The sequence below is a fragment of the Condylura cristata genome, unplaced genomic scaffold, assembly GCF_000260355.1.
Source record: "Condylura cristata isolate star-nosed mole 26May11 unplaced genomic scaffold, ConCri1.0 scaffold00010, whole genome shotgun sequence".
Taxonomy (NCBI): domain Eukaryota; kingdom Metazoa; phylum Chordata; class Mammalia; order Eulipotyphla; family Talpidae; genus Condylura; species Condylura cristata.
In genome coordinates, this window is record NW_004567111.1 from 29741481 (window position 1) to 29757352 (window position 15872).

Genomic DNA, 15872 nt, shown 5'->3' on the forward strand with positions numbered 1-15872 from the left:
AATTTTAAGGTTGTTAGTTTCTTTGACTTGTTTTCTTTAGGAATACTTGAAAATATTTCAGCATGCAAAAGGATACTGGTGTTAAGAAACAAGCTGATTTAAAAAAAATTAGCATCTGATCTTTGTTGGGGAATAAAGAAAATGGATACATTTTCTAATTTGTGAAAGGTTGCTGTTCAGTCAAGATATGGAAAGCTAGTGTACTAACATACTTCTTAGTAGCCTGTATCTGAAAATTTTAACCAGTATAGCAAATGAAAAGGTTTAATATTGGAAATGAGACGAATATGTGTTTATTTATTTTTTTCTGGTAGCTGAAATACCTCTGACAATGAATAGAGTAGCTAGTAAAACCATTTCAGATTTCTCTTCACTCTATACTTCCAACTGCCTCTTGTACATGGTCATGTGGACTTATAAGAACAACCCCCCCCCCTCCAATTGAACTTGTTTAAAACTGTACTAGCTTAAACCTCACTAAATTAAACAACATACAATCATTTATGTGTTCCTTCCTTTTCTCCCAGAGTCTGGAGGGTCATACATACATAAAAACAGTCATATATATCCAACAGACATTTATTGAGCACCTCCAGGTTTTACTCTTGATGTTAATGATAGAATGGTGAACAAATGTTCCATCTCTGAGGACCATGGAGGAATATTAGGGGAAGACAGACCTTGAGATATAAAAAAGTAATGCTTTTCATGAGGTATTAAAAGTGGTAGTAATAGGGACTACTGGATGGGAAGAATTTCTTACATTATGGCTAGCAGGCAGCTTCTACCTCACTGTGTAAAGGGAATGCAGTTTGTCAAAACTAGACATGGAAACTAGTTAGAAAGCATTTATGATCCAGATGAGAAAAGATAGTAGCTATCAGCTGGGGATAGTAGCAGTGAGGGAGGTGGTGAATAGTACACTATTCGTGCTTAATTTAGTGAAAATTTTGAAGTTAGAATTGACCATATTCACTGATAGATAGAATTTTGACTAGATATGATGTTGTAACAAAGGACAACTTTATGCTTTTAGACTTAAACAGTTGCAGCAAGAGCATTTATATTATGTGAGGTAAGGAAGAGGGTGTGGGTGTGGTGTGGGTGTGTGCAGGCACACATGAGTCTTTATACATGTTAAGTTGAAGGTGTCCTTTCAACATCCAAGTAGAGTTGTTGAGAGTAGGCAGTTGGATATTCAACTAAGTCTGGAACATAGGAGTCAGGTCTGGGCTGGTTTCTCCTTTTGAAATTCACCCTTTCCTCCCATCCTGTAGATGAGGGCACCATTTAATTTCTTAGGATTCCTATAACCACCTTCTGTTTTACCGTCTACCATTGCCTTTGCACTTCCTCATTTCACCTTAACTAGCTGCATTTCTTCTGAAATGCAGTCTGACCAATGTCTCTGTCTTAAGTCCTCGGTGGCTCATGATTGCTCTGAGACTAACATCCACACATCTTAACCCAATTCGAAATATCTTGAGTGATCTGGTGCCTGGTTTATCCACCTGGTTTATTTGGTGTCACTTATTCCTACTCAGTATGTACTACTATTACTAGTTTCATGTTTGGCCCCTTCAAGATCTTGTGCTTAGAGATATCTGAATGCTTATTCTTTTATTTTCTAATTTTCCTCCTTCCTACCCCAAAATCTTCTCCTCTGGAAAATTGCTTTCCTCTTCCAACCTATGATTTAGCTATCTTTAAATCAGAGAATTAAAAAAGAATTTAAGGAATTGAAGCTCTTCTTTAATTCTTCTGTATATCTTGCAAAATCATCACAACTGTATCTATGTATTATAATTGCAATTCACTTCATAATATCTCTATTGGTTACTTAAATTCTGTGAGGCATTGTTCCTTTTAGCTGGTGCTTAATAAGAATTTCTTACTCAAATTAAAGATAAAATAAGTAGCTGACTATAAGCCATCTGAACAAAATTCATAAAAATTTCTGTATTCTAGTAGCATTTAATTATGAAGTACAGTAGCAAAATGTACAGCTAATCAATCCTTCTGCACTTCCCCCATCAATATATATGAGTATAATTTAGGTATTCTTAGTATGCCAACAATAACACCTTAGTATGCCAACATTAACAATAATTGTATAGGTTGTTTATGAAGAAGACTGTATTAAGTTGAATTATTATATAGACATACGTCATATATTTATGATTGGAAAGTTGTCAGCATATCAAACCTCCCTGAGTATATTTGCAAGTTAATTGTAAGTCAAATAGATTTCACTTTTGGAACTCTTATATTTCTCTAAGCTCTATAGGAAAACAAATGACTGAGTAAATGAAGGAAGTTGAGAAAGGCAGAAAAATAATTTGAATAACCAAATAGTAAAATACATCTTCAAGCTTAAACAGAATGTCAGTAGCGTAAGAGTAATACATAGAACAATGGGGCAGAGTTAAAAATTCAGAAAAACAAGTATAAGGAAAAGTGTAATGTAAGATCAACTGAGAAAGATGGTTGATTATTCATAAAATAATGCAGGTAACTAGTTAATATTTTGAAAACTATAAAATGTGATTTTCTACTTTAGTTTGTATACCAAAGCATGAATTATAATATGTTCTTCTAATGTAGAATAATATAATGTACTAATGCGCCTCATAGTCTTTTGGAAGTTTTTTTCCAACATTACTTTTCTAACTAAAAACACCTTGTTTCATTGTTTGTTCTCAATATGCTAATTTTGTAAGATAACCAGTGACACATTAGAGGGAAAGATGCCATGTTATAGCTGTTAACCTTGGCTATCTTAGACTGTGTTGTAACTACAGACCATGTGTTAGTGTTCAGCATGATTTATTTATTCTCTTTTGCATGAATATAAAGTTTAATTCATTTGTTGCTTTTTAAAACAGATGAAATACATTGATTATCACAATTTGACTTTTTTCAAAAAATTTGAAGAGTAAATTCTAAACATTCTACTCTTCCTGTTAAGTAGTATAGCAAACATAAAACAGTGTTGTTTATTTTTTTATTAAAGATTTATTAACTTATGCATACAAAAACTGGGATGTAGGCCAAAAGTGCAGGGGTGAGAGAATTTATCAGAGACAGTGGGGAGCAGAACAGGTGGATCTGCTGAGATACACTGCTGAGGAGAGCAGCAGGTAAGACAGGACAGGTCTGCTGTGCCATGTGGGTTATCTGCCCTGTGCAGTATTGGGGATAGAACTCATGCTTCAGTGGCTGCTGAGATTTTAACCCCTGAGCCACCAGGGAGGCCTCTAAAATGGTTGTTTTGTTTAACACTCTTAGATTTAATTTCTTAACCTACCCTAAGTGTAAATAAGTATTTATTCTTATAATTATATCCTGTATACAGTTCAAATGAACCAACTGTACTTATTCTATAACTAATTACTTATTATACACCTAATTGTGTTTGTTTCCATAGTGCATGTCATTTCCCTTTTTGTTTTCCCATTAGACTTTCACATATTTACTCTTAGTCTTTTTCTAGTAGAGAGTTACTGATGCCTATGAAACAGTTTAGTCTATTTTTATAACTATGTGATTTAAAATATTTATTCTTGTATTCTTTGATGATAGAAAGTAGACTTCCTGTTCTTTTTCAGTTGAAGGTCTAATTGCACCTAACATGAATCTTTCCTTGGTTTTACAGAGAGAAGAGAAGAGGAAGATTTTGAAGAAAAAAAAGCTCTTAAGAAAAAAATCAAAGAACTGAAATTTCTAGATTCTAAAATTGCCCAGAATCTTTGTAAGTATCAGATTTCTATTTTATTAGCAAAACACATTGGAGGTGGTTCCTCTAAATTCATTTTATGACTCATTTTTCATTTTATGTTATATTAATTTTACTATTAGCATAATAAGTTCAATGATGATTCATTTCCCTTAGGCAAAGTATGGGCTTAAATTTTTCAAAAGATTAATACATATTTAAAAAATAAAGGCTAAGAAATGGATTTAGAATGAAAATGTATTTCTCATAACTGACAAGAAAGTTATCTCTTAAAAATCCCCCCTTACAAATATTTAAAAAAAAAATAAGAAATTTAGGTAATACATATTTTGCAAAAACTGGAGGTGGATTATATTTTACATAGCTCTGATTTTTTTCCCCCTTATTTCTGATGCTTGATTGCACACAAAAGAGGTCAGAGTATTAATGAAAATAAGGTTGATGAGTAAAATAAATTCTATTATCCTATCAGAATAGTTCAAAGCTTTTCTCAAAAGTACTGTCTGGAAATATTTTAGATTTAATTGGTGTTACAGGACCTAAATACTTAGTATTGAGTTTTCTTTCTGACTGAATTACTGTGGTATAAAAGGGCAAATACTTTTGTTTCTAACTCAGTTCTAACTCTATCTTATATGCATCAAAGACAGTTCTGCTTGGAACTGAGATAATATGATCCTTATGTATATTACTTTCTGATGTTGTAAGAGGGATTTGTTGGGGATATAATGTGTTGGTACCAGAGGCATAAAGAGTTAACATGTCTTATAGTCTGCCTCTCAATTACTGCATGCCTCTTGTGAGCTTTTAGAGTATTAGAACAAGATTATTCTTCGTTGAGAGGTAAAAAGAAAGTTGTGTTGAAGTAGTGTGTCCAGTGCAAAGCTGACATTTTTTTTAATTGAAATAACACTGCATTATAACATTATATAAGTTTCAGGTGTGCATTATTAAAAATCATTAAATTCACCCTTGAAAGTCTATTTCTATTCTTCACCATACAATTGAAAGTTAAAATTCTTTTATGAAAACTTTGGAATCTTTTCATGTTCACTGTGTTAGAAGAATCTCTTTTCTATGATGGAAGACTGCCAACATCCCAAGGATAGTTTGTGGATATTCTTTCTGTTGGCCAAAATGTAACTATATCTGTGCTCAGAAGTAGTTGATTGGACATCTTTGTTTCTTTGGAGTTAGATGCTGCCATGCCACTTGTTTGAGCCAATGGCAGTGAGGTGGCTTTTTTTTGTGTGTGTGTGTGGGAGCATTTAATTGCTGATACGAGAAACTTAAGTGCTCTTTCCCATACCCCTGGAGTGACAGTCAGAATGGCATCTGTCATCTCTGCCAGGTTCCTGCGTAACAAAACTTTGTCCTTCTGATATGTGGTGGATACATAGTCTGAATCATAATTTCATTTTGTGCTTACACCACTGAAACTTTGGGGGAGAATTGTTACTTGTGGATACTTCAGGAAATTTTTCTCCTTGAAGGAACATTGTCTCAGTTAAAAGCATTCATGAAAAATGTCCATGACCTGTTTTACAAATTGATAGTCTTGATTCTTAATAACTTTGTTAATGTTAAGGAACCTTTAGAAATACCATTTTAAGTATAATTTTTTTAGATGGGTCAGCTATGATAAGTTGACCTAAATATCTATCTTAAAGTCAAATAGTTGTCTTTTTGAGCAGAATTTTATTTTGGTATCATTTATATATTACAGAATAGGTACAAATAGGATTTCAAACTCTTATCGCAGTTGTTAATAAGAATTATTGATTACCTCTATATACCAGTTCTGCATTTGACCCTGAAGTCTTATTACCATCCTATCACATAGGTAGTAGCACTGATATTTTAGGTGGTTGTGTCCTTTCAATGACTTCTGTGGTGGTTCATTTTGAAAAAAGTGAATAGACATAAGGCATATCTATTCCTGTTTAGATACAACAACATCACATTGTCATAGATAAAGATGCTTATCTTGTTTGCTTTTGCTACAGGTGTGAGTGTGTGTGTTAAAATCATTATATATTCATTTAACTATCAAACATGTTTTGAAGTGTAATTTGTACCATGTCATTATATGATACTGTCCATTTTAGGATCATTCTTCCTCTGTTAGTGTAATGTTCAATTTAAGCTTCAAGAAGTCTTTGTAACCCATACTTTTTACTGTAATTACAGTGTGATTCACAGCTAGTTTCTGTCTATGAAATTTTAGAATCTTTTGAGATACTGAGTGTTTGGAGGGGCCTTCTGATAGAAGAATTATCTGAGTTCTCTTAATTAAAATATGTACTGGATTTTGAGGAAAAGATTTGTAATTAACTCATTTAGTACCCTAAATTAACTAATTTAAAGCTAGGCTAGGCTCCTCATATTTTGAGTTCATATTTTGAGTTCATAAAGTGTTTGGTAAAGACTCTGGACTCAACATAGTGGGTTCTAGTAGAGGATTTTGGGTGTTTTGATGGGGGTATGATAAAACACACTTGAAGATACTCAAAAATCATGTGCAATATTATATACCAATATGATCTTAACAACAAAATTAAAATTTAAGAAATTAAAATTAGAATTCCAGTCATTCTAAGAATGGAAGAAAGACATGCTAAGAAACTAAAATTAGAATTCCAGTCATACCCAGAGAAGTTTTACAAGATTCATATATTTTACCGGATTTCTTGAGTATGTATCAGAGCTAGAAAGGGAGGATTTTAGAATCTACAAATTAATGTAAAGGTTTAACTATTTATCAGTTCCCTTACAGAAAACATATGTGACTGGTTGCAAATTCTGTACACTTTATTCTTTTTCACAGAACCCACTGAGGTCTTTAAATCACCTTTTGAAGGATAAGATGTACACTAGTAAAAGGATTCATTTTAATGGGTCTTTTCGAGGCTTTTACTAAGTCTGAAATCCTCTAACTTTTAAGTATTTAAATAAGGTCTGTGGTTGTCTTCTGAATCGTGTGTTATTAGGCTAGTGTCATTTTTCTGTACTTTTTACAAAAAAAAGTTCATTTATGCATGCAGGAACTGGGCAACAGGCTGGGGTGGTGGTTGAGAGGATTCACCAGAGACAGAGTAGAGAACAGAACAGGCAGATTGACTGAAATACACTGCTGAGGGGAATCAGAGGGTGGGACAGCCGAGATGTGCTGCACCATGTGGGTCACCTCCTTAGCCTAGGGGATGGCATGCTCCAGTGGCTTTGCATAGCTTCATAGTGCTGTGCTTTTAACCCATTGCACAACTAGGAAGGGTGCTTTTCTGTACGTTTTTCACTCTTAGATAAAGTATATTTTTTTCTAAAACCATTTACTCATCAACTATAACGATACCTTAGTTTTATCTCTACACATAGATTTTTAATATGTGTGCTATTTTAATTTTTGAATAATATCTGAGGTTAGTGTGTGAATTACTAATGTCAAAGACATAAAGATCCAAATTATGTTCATCTGCAGTGTAAATTCTTCTGTTAACATGTCATCTTTTCATGTATTATTAACTGTATTAATTCTTTATATATTTTCTGCTATTTACATCATTGTGTAGACAAGATCATACTTTTTTTAAATTAGCAAAATTAGGATTTCTGACAACAGTTCAGAGGTTGGGGTCCTTTATACCACTCCTAAGTTTGACATTTTGTTGAAAGGACTCCAAGATTTCACTGAAAGCTGTTTTTCCTTTCTTTTTTTCTTTTTTCATGCTTATAGTTCGTTACCACGAAAACAAAAACACCTAAAATATTTATTATATGTCCTTTTTGGAAAAAGCTTGATAACCTCCTACTCAGGGTAGATACCTGTTCTGTGTTTTTACTATGTATTTCCACTCTGTAACTTCACCAAACACCCGGCTTTATAAGGATCCAGTGTGACTTTTAACTGTTTTATTGTTTTTGTAATTTATTGTACCACTTTGATCTAATGATTTGTGTGTCTTTAATTATGGAAAATTCTGTGATATTTCCTCTTCAGAAATACTGCTTGTTTTCTCATTTTTATTTTGACTTGGGACTCCAACTGGTAATCTTTATGTTATTCTTTCTCATCTATTGTATCTCTTAGTATTTTTTCTATTTCTTTGTGTTGCAGTATACATAGCCTCTTTTTCTACTTCATTTTCAGTCTCATGTCTAATTCATAAGTTGAAGAATTTGCAATTTATTATAAATTGTTATTGATTTACTTCTTTAGATAATTATTTTATTTTCTCCCATAATTTCTACTTCCCTTCCTTTCAGGATGCCTTAGAAATACATTTAAGATTAAGGTTAAGTATATCTTTCTTAAGACTTTTCAAGGGCATCTCTCACTTTGTCAAAATGTCTGAAATCTATAACTACCACTTCTTTCTCCATTACTGTGTTACTTTCCACAGTAATTCTATCCTTTGGGCCTTTGTACTTAACATTATAACCCTTTCTATATTTTGCTGTTGTATCCACCAACTGGGTTTCTTGAGTGGAATTTATTGTTTTCAATGTGAAAGATATATTTCCTGTTATTTTTAAAGTATTTTAAAGATTTCCTGAAAAGGAACATAGAAATCCTTAGAGAAAATAAAGTGAATCATTTCAAGGGTTCAGGTTAATCATACCAAATTTGAAGAGTCTGTGTGTGTACATGTATACACGTGTGTATCAGTAATTTGTCTTCTCAGTTTGCTTACTCCTGAGGTTTAACATATGAGTGTGTGTTTACATATATATTGCTATATAGTCTTAGTCTTTCAATTGAGTTTACATAGATTTTGTCAATTTTCCTATTTGGATCTCATGGCAGAATAATTAAAGGTGGAAAGGTGCCAGATTTTGAGGTAGGTTTATCTCTCAGCTTCCTTGCTTTGTTTTAAATGCTTTATCATTAGTGTTTTTCTTTTGGATTGTCAGACATTATTTATATCCATTATTCTACTTTCCTTTGTTGAGATATTAAGAATTGTTCACATCCATCATTTCTAGTACTATTACTCCATTTATGACTGTTAAAATTTAGAAATGTGTAAGTGAGGTTGGCTTTAAGAACACAGATGGTGCCCTTGTTATTCACATGTAGATGATACATTATGTCCTCAGAAATCTGAAATAAAGCCTCAACCCAGGAAAGAAAACTTTCTTGTTTTTCTGAGTCTAATGAAAACTAGGCAAAATCTCTCTATATGAAAATATGTGTGCTTAAATATATATATATAATGTCATAAATTCAGTATATAAACTAAATTTGTATTAGTGGCAAGCTTTGAGTATGTTCAATAAGTGAGTGACATCTATCACTGGTGAGAAGAAACAGAAAAAGAAAGGAAGAGCAAATGAACTAAATCTAATGCTGTGAAATATCCTTACATACCTCACTAGCTTTTCAGAAAATCATTATGGTTTAACACTTGGTATATGAGATACCAAGAAAAACAGAAATATTATTGGGATTTTTAGTAATAACATTATTCCATCTAATCCATTTAAGCAGTTTACTACGAAAAATTGTTTTCAAATATTAGATATGTAAGGTTCAGCTACATACAAAGGCTATTTTTCTGGCATATTGTCTAGTATTTCTGAACAATAAAATGTCATTATAACTTGTAGAAGTATTATTGCACTGCTTAGCAGTTTTAAAATATTTTTTTTGTCCCTGAGTTATATGAAGGAATGGGAAATGTAATACAAGGGAATAACACATTTAAACAAATGTTTGCACATGTTGGGGCTTAAGATTCTTTTATATTTTTTTATATATTAGTTTATTTTTACATATTTTTGTACATTTTTCCATCTCAGTTGCAATCCCCTTGGGCTTCCTATCACCAAATCACTCGTATGCCATCACCATAGTTCAGTGCATTTCCCTCCCCTCACTGTTTTTGATCCCATTACCCACTCCACCCCCACAAAATGTCTCTGGTACATAGCTGTTCATCATTATCATTATTTTCTCGCCTGTTCTGTTATATTGCTGCTACAAGAGAAACCATCTGGTAGATTCTTTTAATTTTTAAAAGTTTTTTTTTTATTGTAGTGTGGTATTTTTCTAATGTATCTGCATATATCAGTTTTATGATCACCTGAAAAATTTCACCATTCCTATGTTAGGCTAATAACTTAGTATTAGAAATCAACCTCAGAACCAGTGCAGTAATGTAGGAATATTGTTTAAACAAAAATTCTAAATATGGAGACAGGTACAAAATTTGTTAATGAAATTTCTCCATAGTATTATATTAAATGTTTAAAGTCTCTCATTTTATAATCATTTTTAATTTTATAGATAGAACTATGTTTCAAAGTCTTATTCATTAGGAACTTCTTATTTTCTCTTAGCAATCTTCCTGAGCTCTTTTCGGGTGCCATATGAGGAAATCAAAAGGATGATATTGGAAGTGGATGAAACACACTTGGCAGAGTCTATGATTCAGGTAAACAAACTGGCAGAGAGCTTACAATCCAATATTTCATTGCAAGCTTCTCATTAAATAGAAATCTGTAAGTGAAGCAAAATTCTTAAACCAAATCATCCAACTGGAAAATCATTGCTGTGTAATTAGTTTTAGCATGACTTCTGCATTGCCTGGAGATAAAACTGCATCTTCTCTTAACTGCAAACTAAATATAATGCTATCAAAATGATTACATTTCAATTATTTTAAATGACTGCTTCTGAAAGGCAAATTGTTTAATTTTCATGTGTTTGAGTTTTTTTGGTTACAACTAAGTCTAGTAATATGTTCATGTAAATTTTTTGCATGCTTCTTTTAGCAGTTTTTTTTCTTTTTCCATAGACCTTAAATGTCTTAAGAAGTCTCATTTACTTGGCATAATAGTTTTGGGAATTGTTAATTAGGGTTACCTTTGCTAACTTTTAATGAGTCATGCTGCTGTTATGAATACTTGAGTTTGTATAGTATTCTGCTTTCATTCAGAAGGCTGGATGATTTTTTAAACGGTTTCTACTTGCTGATACTTTTAAGGAAAGAGTATGTGTTGTCGAAGATCTTTGTTAGTTCCACAGAAGGCAACATTAATACATATCTTGATAGAATTTAAAGTTGGAATATGAAATCACAAATTACATAGTAAGACAAGTGATATTTTTAGTTTAGTATATATTATTTTCAAAACAGGTGTAGTTAAGATACTTTTTTTTAACAAAAAGTAGCTAAAATTACTTTTGTCAACAATTGATAAAAAGTATTCTAGATATTTTAATCCATCACTAAATGGTAGCCTTAAAAGTTGTTCTTGGTTTTGCCTCTCTGATCTTTTCTGCTCAATGCAGTGGTAATATAACCTCTTTACTGATGTTTTGTGTTTATGAATCTCATGAACTAACTCAGCATCCCTTAAAGAACTTTTTCTCTAGCCTTTTCTTTTTGCTATATTTTGCCTTTATTGTTATTGTTCCTTTGTTGCTAGGATTAGATTTCTAGGTCCTTAAAGAAAGTTCTCTTACTTAATATATTGTTGCATTTTTAAATAATGAGTTTTTCTTGATTGCATCAATGTTTTGGATGTTCATGTGGCTTGTGTGGAGATAGTAAAAAGTATCTGTATTTTTCAGCTTTTGCTCAAAGAATATTCAGTATCATAAATATTTCCAGTTTCTATTGCCACTGTAACAAATTACTACAAATTTAGTGTATGAAAATAGCACACAAAGTTATCATCTTACATTTCTGCCTGACTTGAACCTTCCTGTGTTAAAGTGAAAATGTTACTAGACTTAGCATTCTTTGTATTTTTGAGAAACATACCTTTCTTTGTCTTACTTTTGCTCCTTATGGATGGCCACTTGCATTGGCTAGTGGCCACCTTCATCTTCCAAAACAGCAATATTTCATTTCTCTGTTTTTTTTTTTTTTCTTTTATAGTCACTTCTCTCTTTATTGTGTTGTCTCCCTCTTCCACATCGGGGCCTATAATATCCAGTAATCCAAGATGAACTCCCTATTTTAAGATCTGCTGATGAAACCTTTATTACATTTGGAATCTAATTCCCTTTGTAACAATCTAAAACTTTTATGGTTTCTGTACCGTTGGTGGTGAGAGACTCTATTCTGCTCACCACACTTACTTACTAAAATATAAAACCAATCTAATAAGTATAAAAATAGAAAATTTAGTGTTGGACATAAACACAGTACTCATATATTTATCAGACACATCATTCTAGTTGAAGTCTTATTTTTATGCTTAATAATGTATTCCTAATTTTAAAGTGAAGAACTGCTTGTTTAAAGAGAACATGAAAAATATATTACTTTGTAATAATCATCATTTTGGTAGACTTTATTCACTGTCATGAGTTTAGTTTGGCAGATCTAGTTGTTTATTCATATAAAACAAGATGTCAGTCATGTGTTGTTTTTAACATCATTTTTCTGCCTCATTCTTTATCCATTTACCTTTGTTCCATCAGTCTTCTACTAATTCACTTAGCAAATATTTTGTGGTGCTTGTCATATGCACCACAAGTGTTAAACTCAATCAGAAGCCTTCTTTGGATTTATTCCTTACCAAGGGAGAGGGCACTCACGAATATAATTTTAATACAGGATTCAAATGGTTTCATTAAGGTTGCTTTAGAACAGGTTAGTGTGTAAGGATGCATTAGGTATGTATATGTTCAGAGGTGAAGGTTCTTGAAAGTGGGGTAAGATGTGCAGGTAGGAAAGGGTAGAGCACTGTGTGAGCGATGCAGTGAAGGGCAGTTATTCTGGTAGTAATAATTCCTGAGCTGTAAGAGACAGCTGTGTGGGTGTGGGCAACTGTGAGGAGTTTATGAGCTTACCTGTGTGCCGGGTAGAAAATATGGTACAAGGAGAGAGGAAATTTGGGCCTGTACTCTTGCAAATCAGTCATTCGTTAACCTAGGAAGCAAAAATATTTTTGTAAAATATTAATCAACTTCAAAATTCCTATTAACTAAAAATATCCAAGGTAGTTTGATCAGCTGAAAGAGGGCTGAACAATTTTGGAGGCTTGATGTAATGCAAACAGTCCAGATGTCACAGATGTTTAAAGCTATAAGCATGTCTTCAGTCTAAGGCAATTCTAAGAGAAACTTCTGTTTACAGGGGAAAATCATGCTTTTTGTTTTGTACTTAGTTTACTAGTACTACTAGTGAGTTTTGTCCTAGAGATGATCTTAAATTGCAACTCTTTGTTTGTTTTTGGCCAGTCAACCAAGTTTTTGTGAAGGGTACACAGTGAGTCAAAAACTTGCTATTTTATGTAACTATTTTGATTTATATTATTTTCTAACAGTTTTAACTAATAACACCTTTGGGGAATTTTTGTCACTATAAATAGTATATAGCATGATGTAGGCCTAATTAAAATTTTACTTGACTTTGGGCTTTTACAGAATACATTGATGTTATAATTGGGAAATATGAGCACCAACCACTTTTTTCTTAGTACTAATACACTAACATGTTATGATACAACTATAGGCAATTACATTGGGATCTATGTAGATTTTGTGCAAAGGAATGTTTTATTGTTTGAATTCAAACATGGAGGCATGATTAAATATGTTCCCTTGGCTTTTCTCCATTGAGATTATTTCTTTTGTCTTTTGTGAAACTTGGAAAAGTATATTCTTATACAGAGGGGCCAAAACAACCAAGTGAGTCTGTGGTGTTGGCCTCTGGACCCTTTAGCCAAAGGCCCCTTACAGCCAGGAGCACCTGCTTCCTAAAGGATCTCCTCATAAGCTTTTCCTCAAACCTTATCATTCTGCCTTCAGTGCCTTCTCAGATTTTCCTTCATATTTGAAAAGTTATTTTGTCTTTGTTTCAGAAATAGTTTCATTTTTACTATTAAAGCTGTAATCACATTGGTTAAATCTTGCAAGCACTGTCATAAAATTCCCTTGGTTTCCTTTCTATTCTTTCCCCTACCTTTTAGTAGTAATATGATTTCTTTTATCTCCCTGAGTGAAGTGTTAAAATATGTTTGGCTTTGCTTGAAATTTCTGACATTTAATTCCCTAAAGCTGAAATGTAATTGATCACATTTATCCAGGTGAGAAAGCTGTTCCTTTGGTATAGGCTGAGTTCTTCTTTCTCAATTATATAGCTAATCAAATAAACATTCCGTAGCACTTGATTTGAATATATAATGACACTGGAACAGAGAAAAGGAAAATTGACTGCTTTTAAGAAATGAAATGTAGCTGAAGAAGGCTTAGGATAAGGGAGGTTACCTAGAAATAAGACTGAAAATTAACTTTTTCATTGCTTTCCTTTCTGTAGTATTATTAGTAAATTAACCAGAATTTAAGAAGCACATTTAGTGAAGATGTTTCTTTTTTGGTTTTAATTTTTAGAACTTAATAAAACATCTTCCTGATCAAGAGCAGTTAAATTCATTGTCTCAGTTCAAGAATGATTACAACAACTTATGTGAACCCGAGCAGTTTGCTGTTGTGGTGAGTACTGTTTCTCAGCGTTAATCTTTCTTTTGAGGAATTTTTTATATGTTGTAAAACGGGAAAGTCGATGACCAGCCTTTTTACATCATTACTACTCACAAACATTGAATTTTTATCATGTCAAATTTTCTAAACAAAGGATAGTCATTAAAGTTATCTTTTTAAAAAATATATTGACTGTCTATCACTAAAGTCCAAGGGACTTTAAAAAGTAAAAATGTGATTTTTTTTAAGTGTTCTCTATTTACTTTCAAGATGTAAATGAAAGCTACAGTCCTTATGACTAGACAGATTGATTTATTCTAGAGAATTGTATACCCACATTCTGCAAGATTAGCTTTAGTTTCTTGTTATAAACATCAGTTTAGTTCATCTCTTATTTTCAGCTCTAAATTAGAAATAAGGTCTTTCTTAGTAATGAGGATTAAGAAAAATTCAATGCATTAAAAAAAGTCCTCTTGTTCCAACTCCTATAGAAACTGGACTCTGAGGTATAGATACTTGTCAGTGTTGTATACTAGCTATGTGGCAACTTAAAATTAAGCTTTTTGTTAAGTCATCTTTTCCTATTTTCTCTTACAATTAAAATATCATGTTGCAGGTTGTTTACATTTGGTCATCATAACAATAGGTTAAAGTAATGTTTTTTATACTATATTTCCCTTTTATCTTCAATCTCCATAATGGGATTGTAGTTGATACCATTTAGAAAATTTGGATGTATTTACTAAAGGAGCTTGTTTGCCATAGTTTGCATTTTGTTTGCATTTATCTTCAACTTCCTGACTCTTCATTAACCCATTCTTCCTCACCGGGCCCTTCACCAAAGAAAAAAAAAGAAAAGCTTCTCTGATAGACCACAGAAGAAACAAAAGGCTTTCTACTTGATTTGAAACTTTTCATTATAAACCTTTTTGACTCATTGACTTTTTTTTTATAGACAAAAATGATTTTATGCTTTTAACAATTCTTCAGGTAATCTTTTCTCTTATTTTAATTTTGTTCTGTTCTTGCTTGCTTTAAATGGTTCTACCTGATCAATTGATAACTATATGATGCTCTCCCTGCATTGTCTTCATTTGAGAATAATAGGAATTGGGGAGAATTTCCATTAAATTTTCAACCACAACCTCCTCCACTCTTAGACTTTCTTCCCCTTCAGAAGGGGGGCAATCTGCTTAAAGTTCCAAATAATACTTAAGAATTCTCAAAAAAATCACAGACTACTAGATTTTTGCCCATCTTTTTTGATTCCTGAGTGAAAATAAAAATAGAAAGTTAAAATTTTGAAAAATCTCTTTTGTGCATTAAATCTGAAATATTTTAAGCTTACATGTTAGTGACTTTTTATGTTGCATAACATCACAGATGCAATTTAAAGCATTTTCCAAGTCCTGGTGGTTGTTACAGAAAATGAGTTCAAACTTTTAGATATCTTCAGGGTATTTAAAATATCCAGGTCCTGCTCTTTTTTGAAAAATCTATACTTGACATCAATTCACAAGCAGTTACTCATAGAATATGAAAGTTAAGTATATTAGATTCCTAGATACTAGTGTGAGAAGTTTTAAGACAGAGGTAGATCATTTCCCTTTCAGGATATGTCAATTCAAACTGACTTTGAATGCACACATTTCATGCCTGGTCACTATTGATTGCAGATGGAATTTAATGTGGCAAGAG

The 15872-nt window shown here is 32.3% G+C and overlaps 1 protein-coding gene across 4 annotated transcripts in view; it reads left to right on the forward strand.

Annotated features, from left to right (window-relative positions):
- DIAPH3 (diaphanous-related formin 3) overlaps window positions 1-15872 on the forward strand; it is a 442990-nt gene that overhangs the window by 203170 nt on the left and 223948 nt on the right. For all 4 annotated transcript variants that reach the window (XM_004680109.2, XM_004680110.2, XM_004680111.2 and 1 more), the window contains 3 exons: window positions 3656-3751; window positions 10076-10170; window positions 14085-14186. In XM_004680109.2, coding sequence (XP_004680166.1) covers window positions 3656-3751; window positions 10076-10170; window positions 14085-14186 — 293 coding nt within the window. The remainder of the gene's footprint in view (window positions 1-3655; window positions 3752-10075; window positions 10171-14084; window positions 14187-15872) is intronic.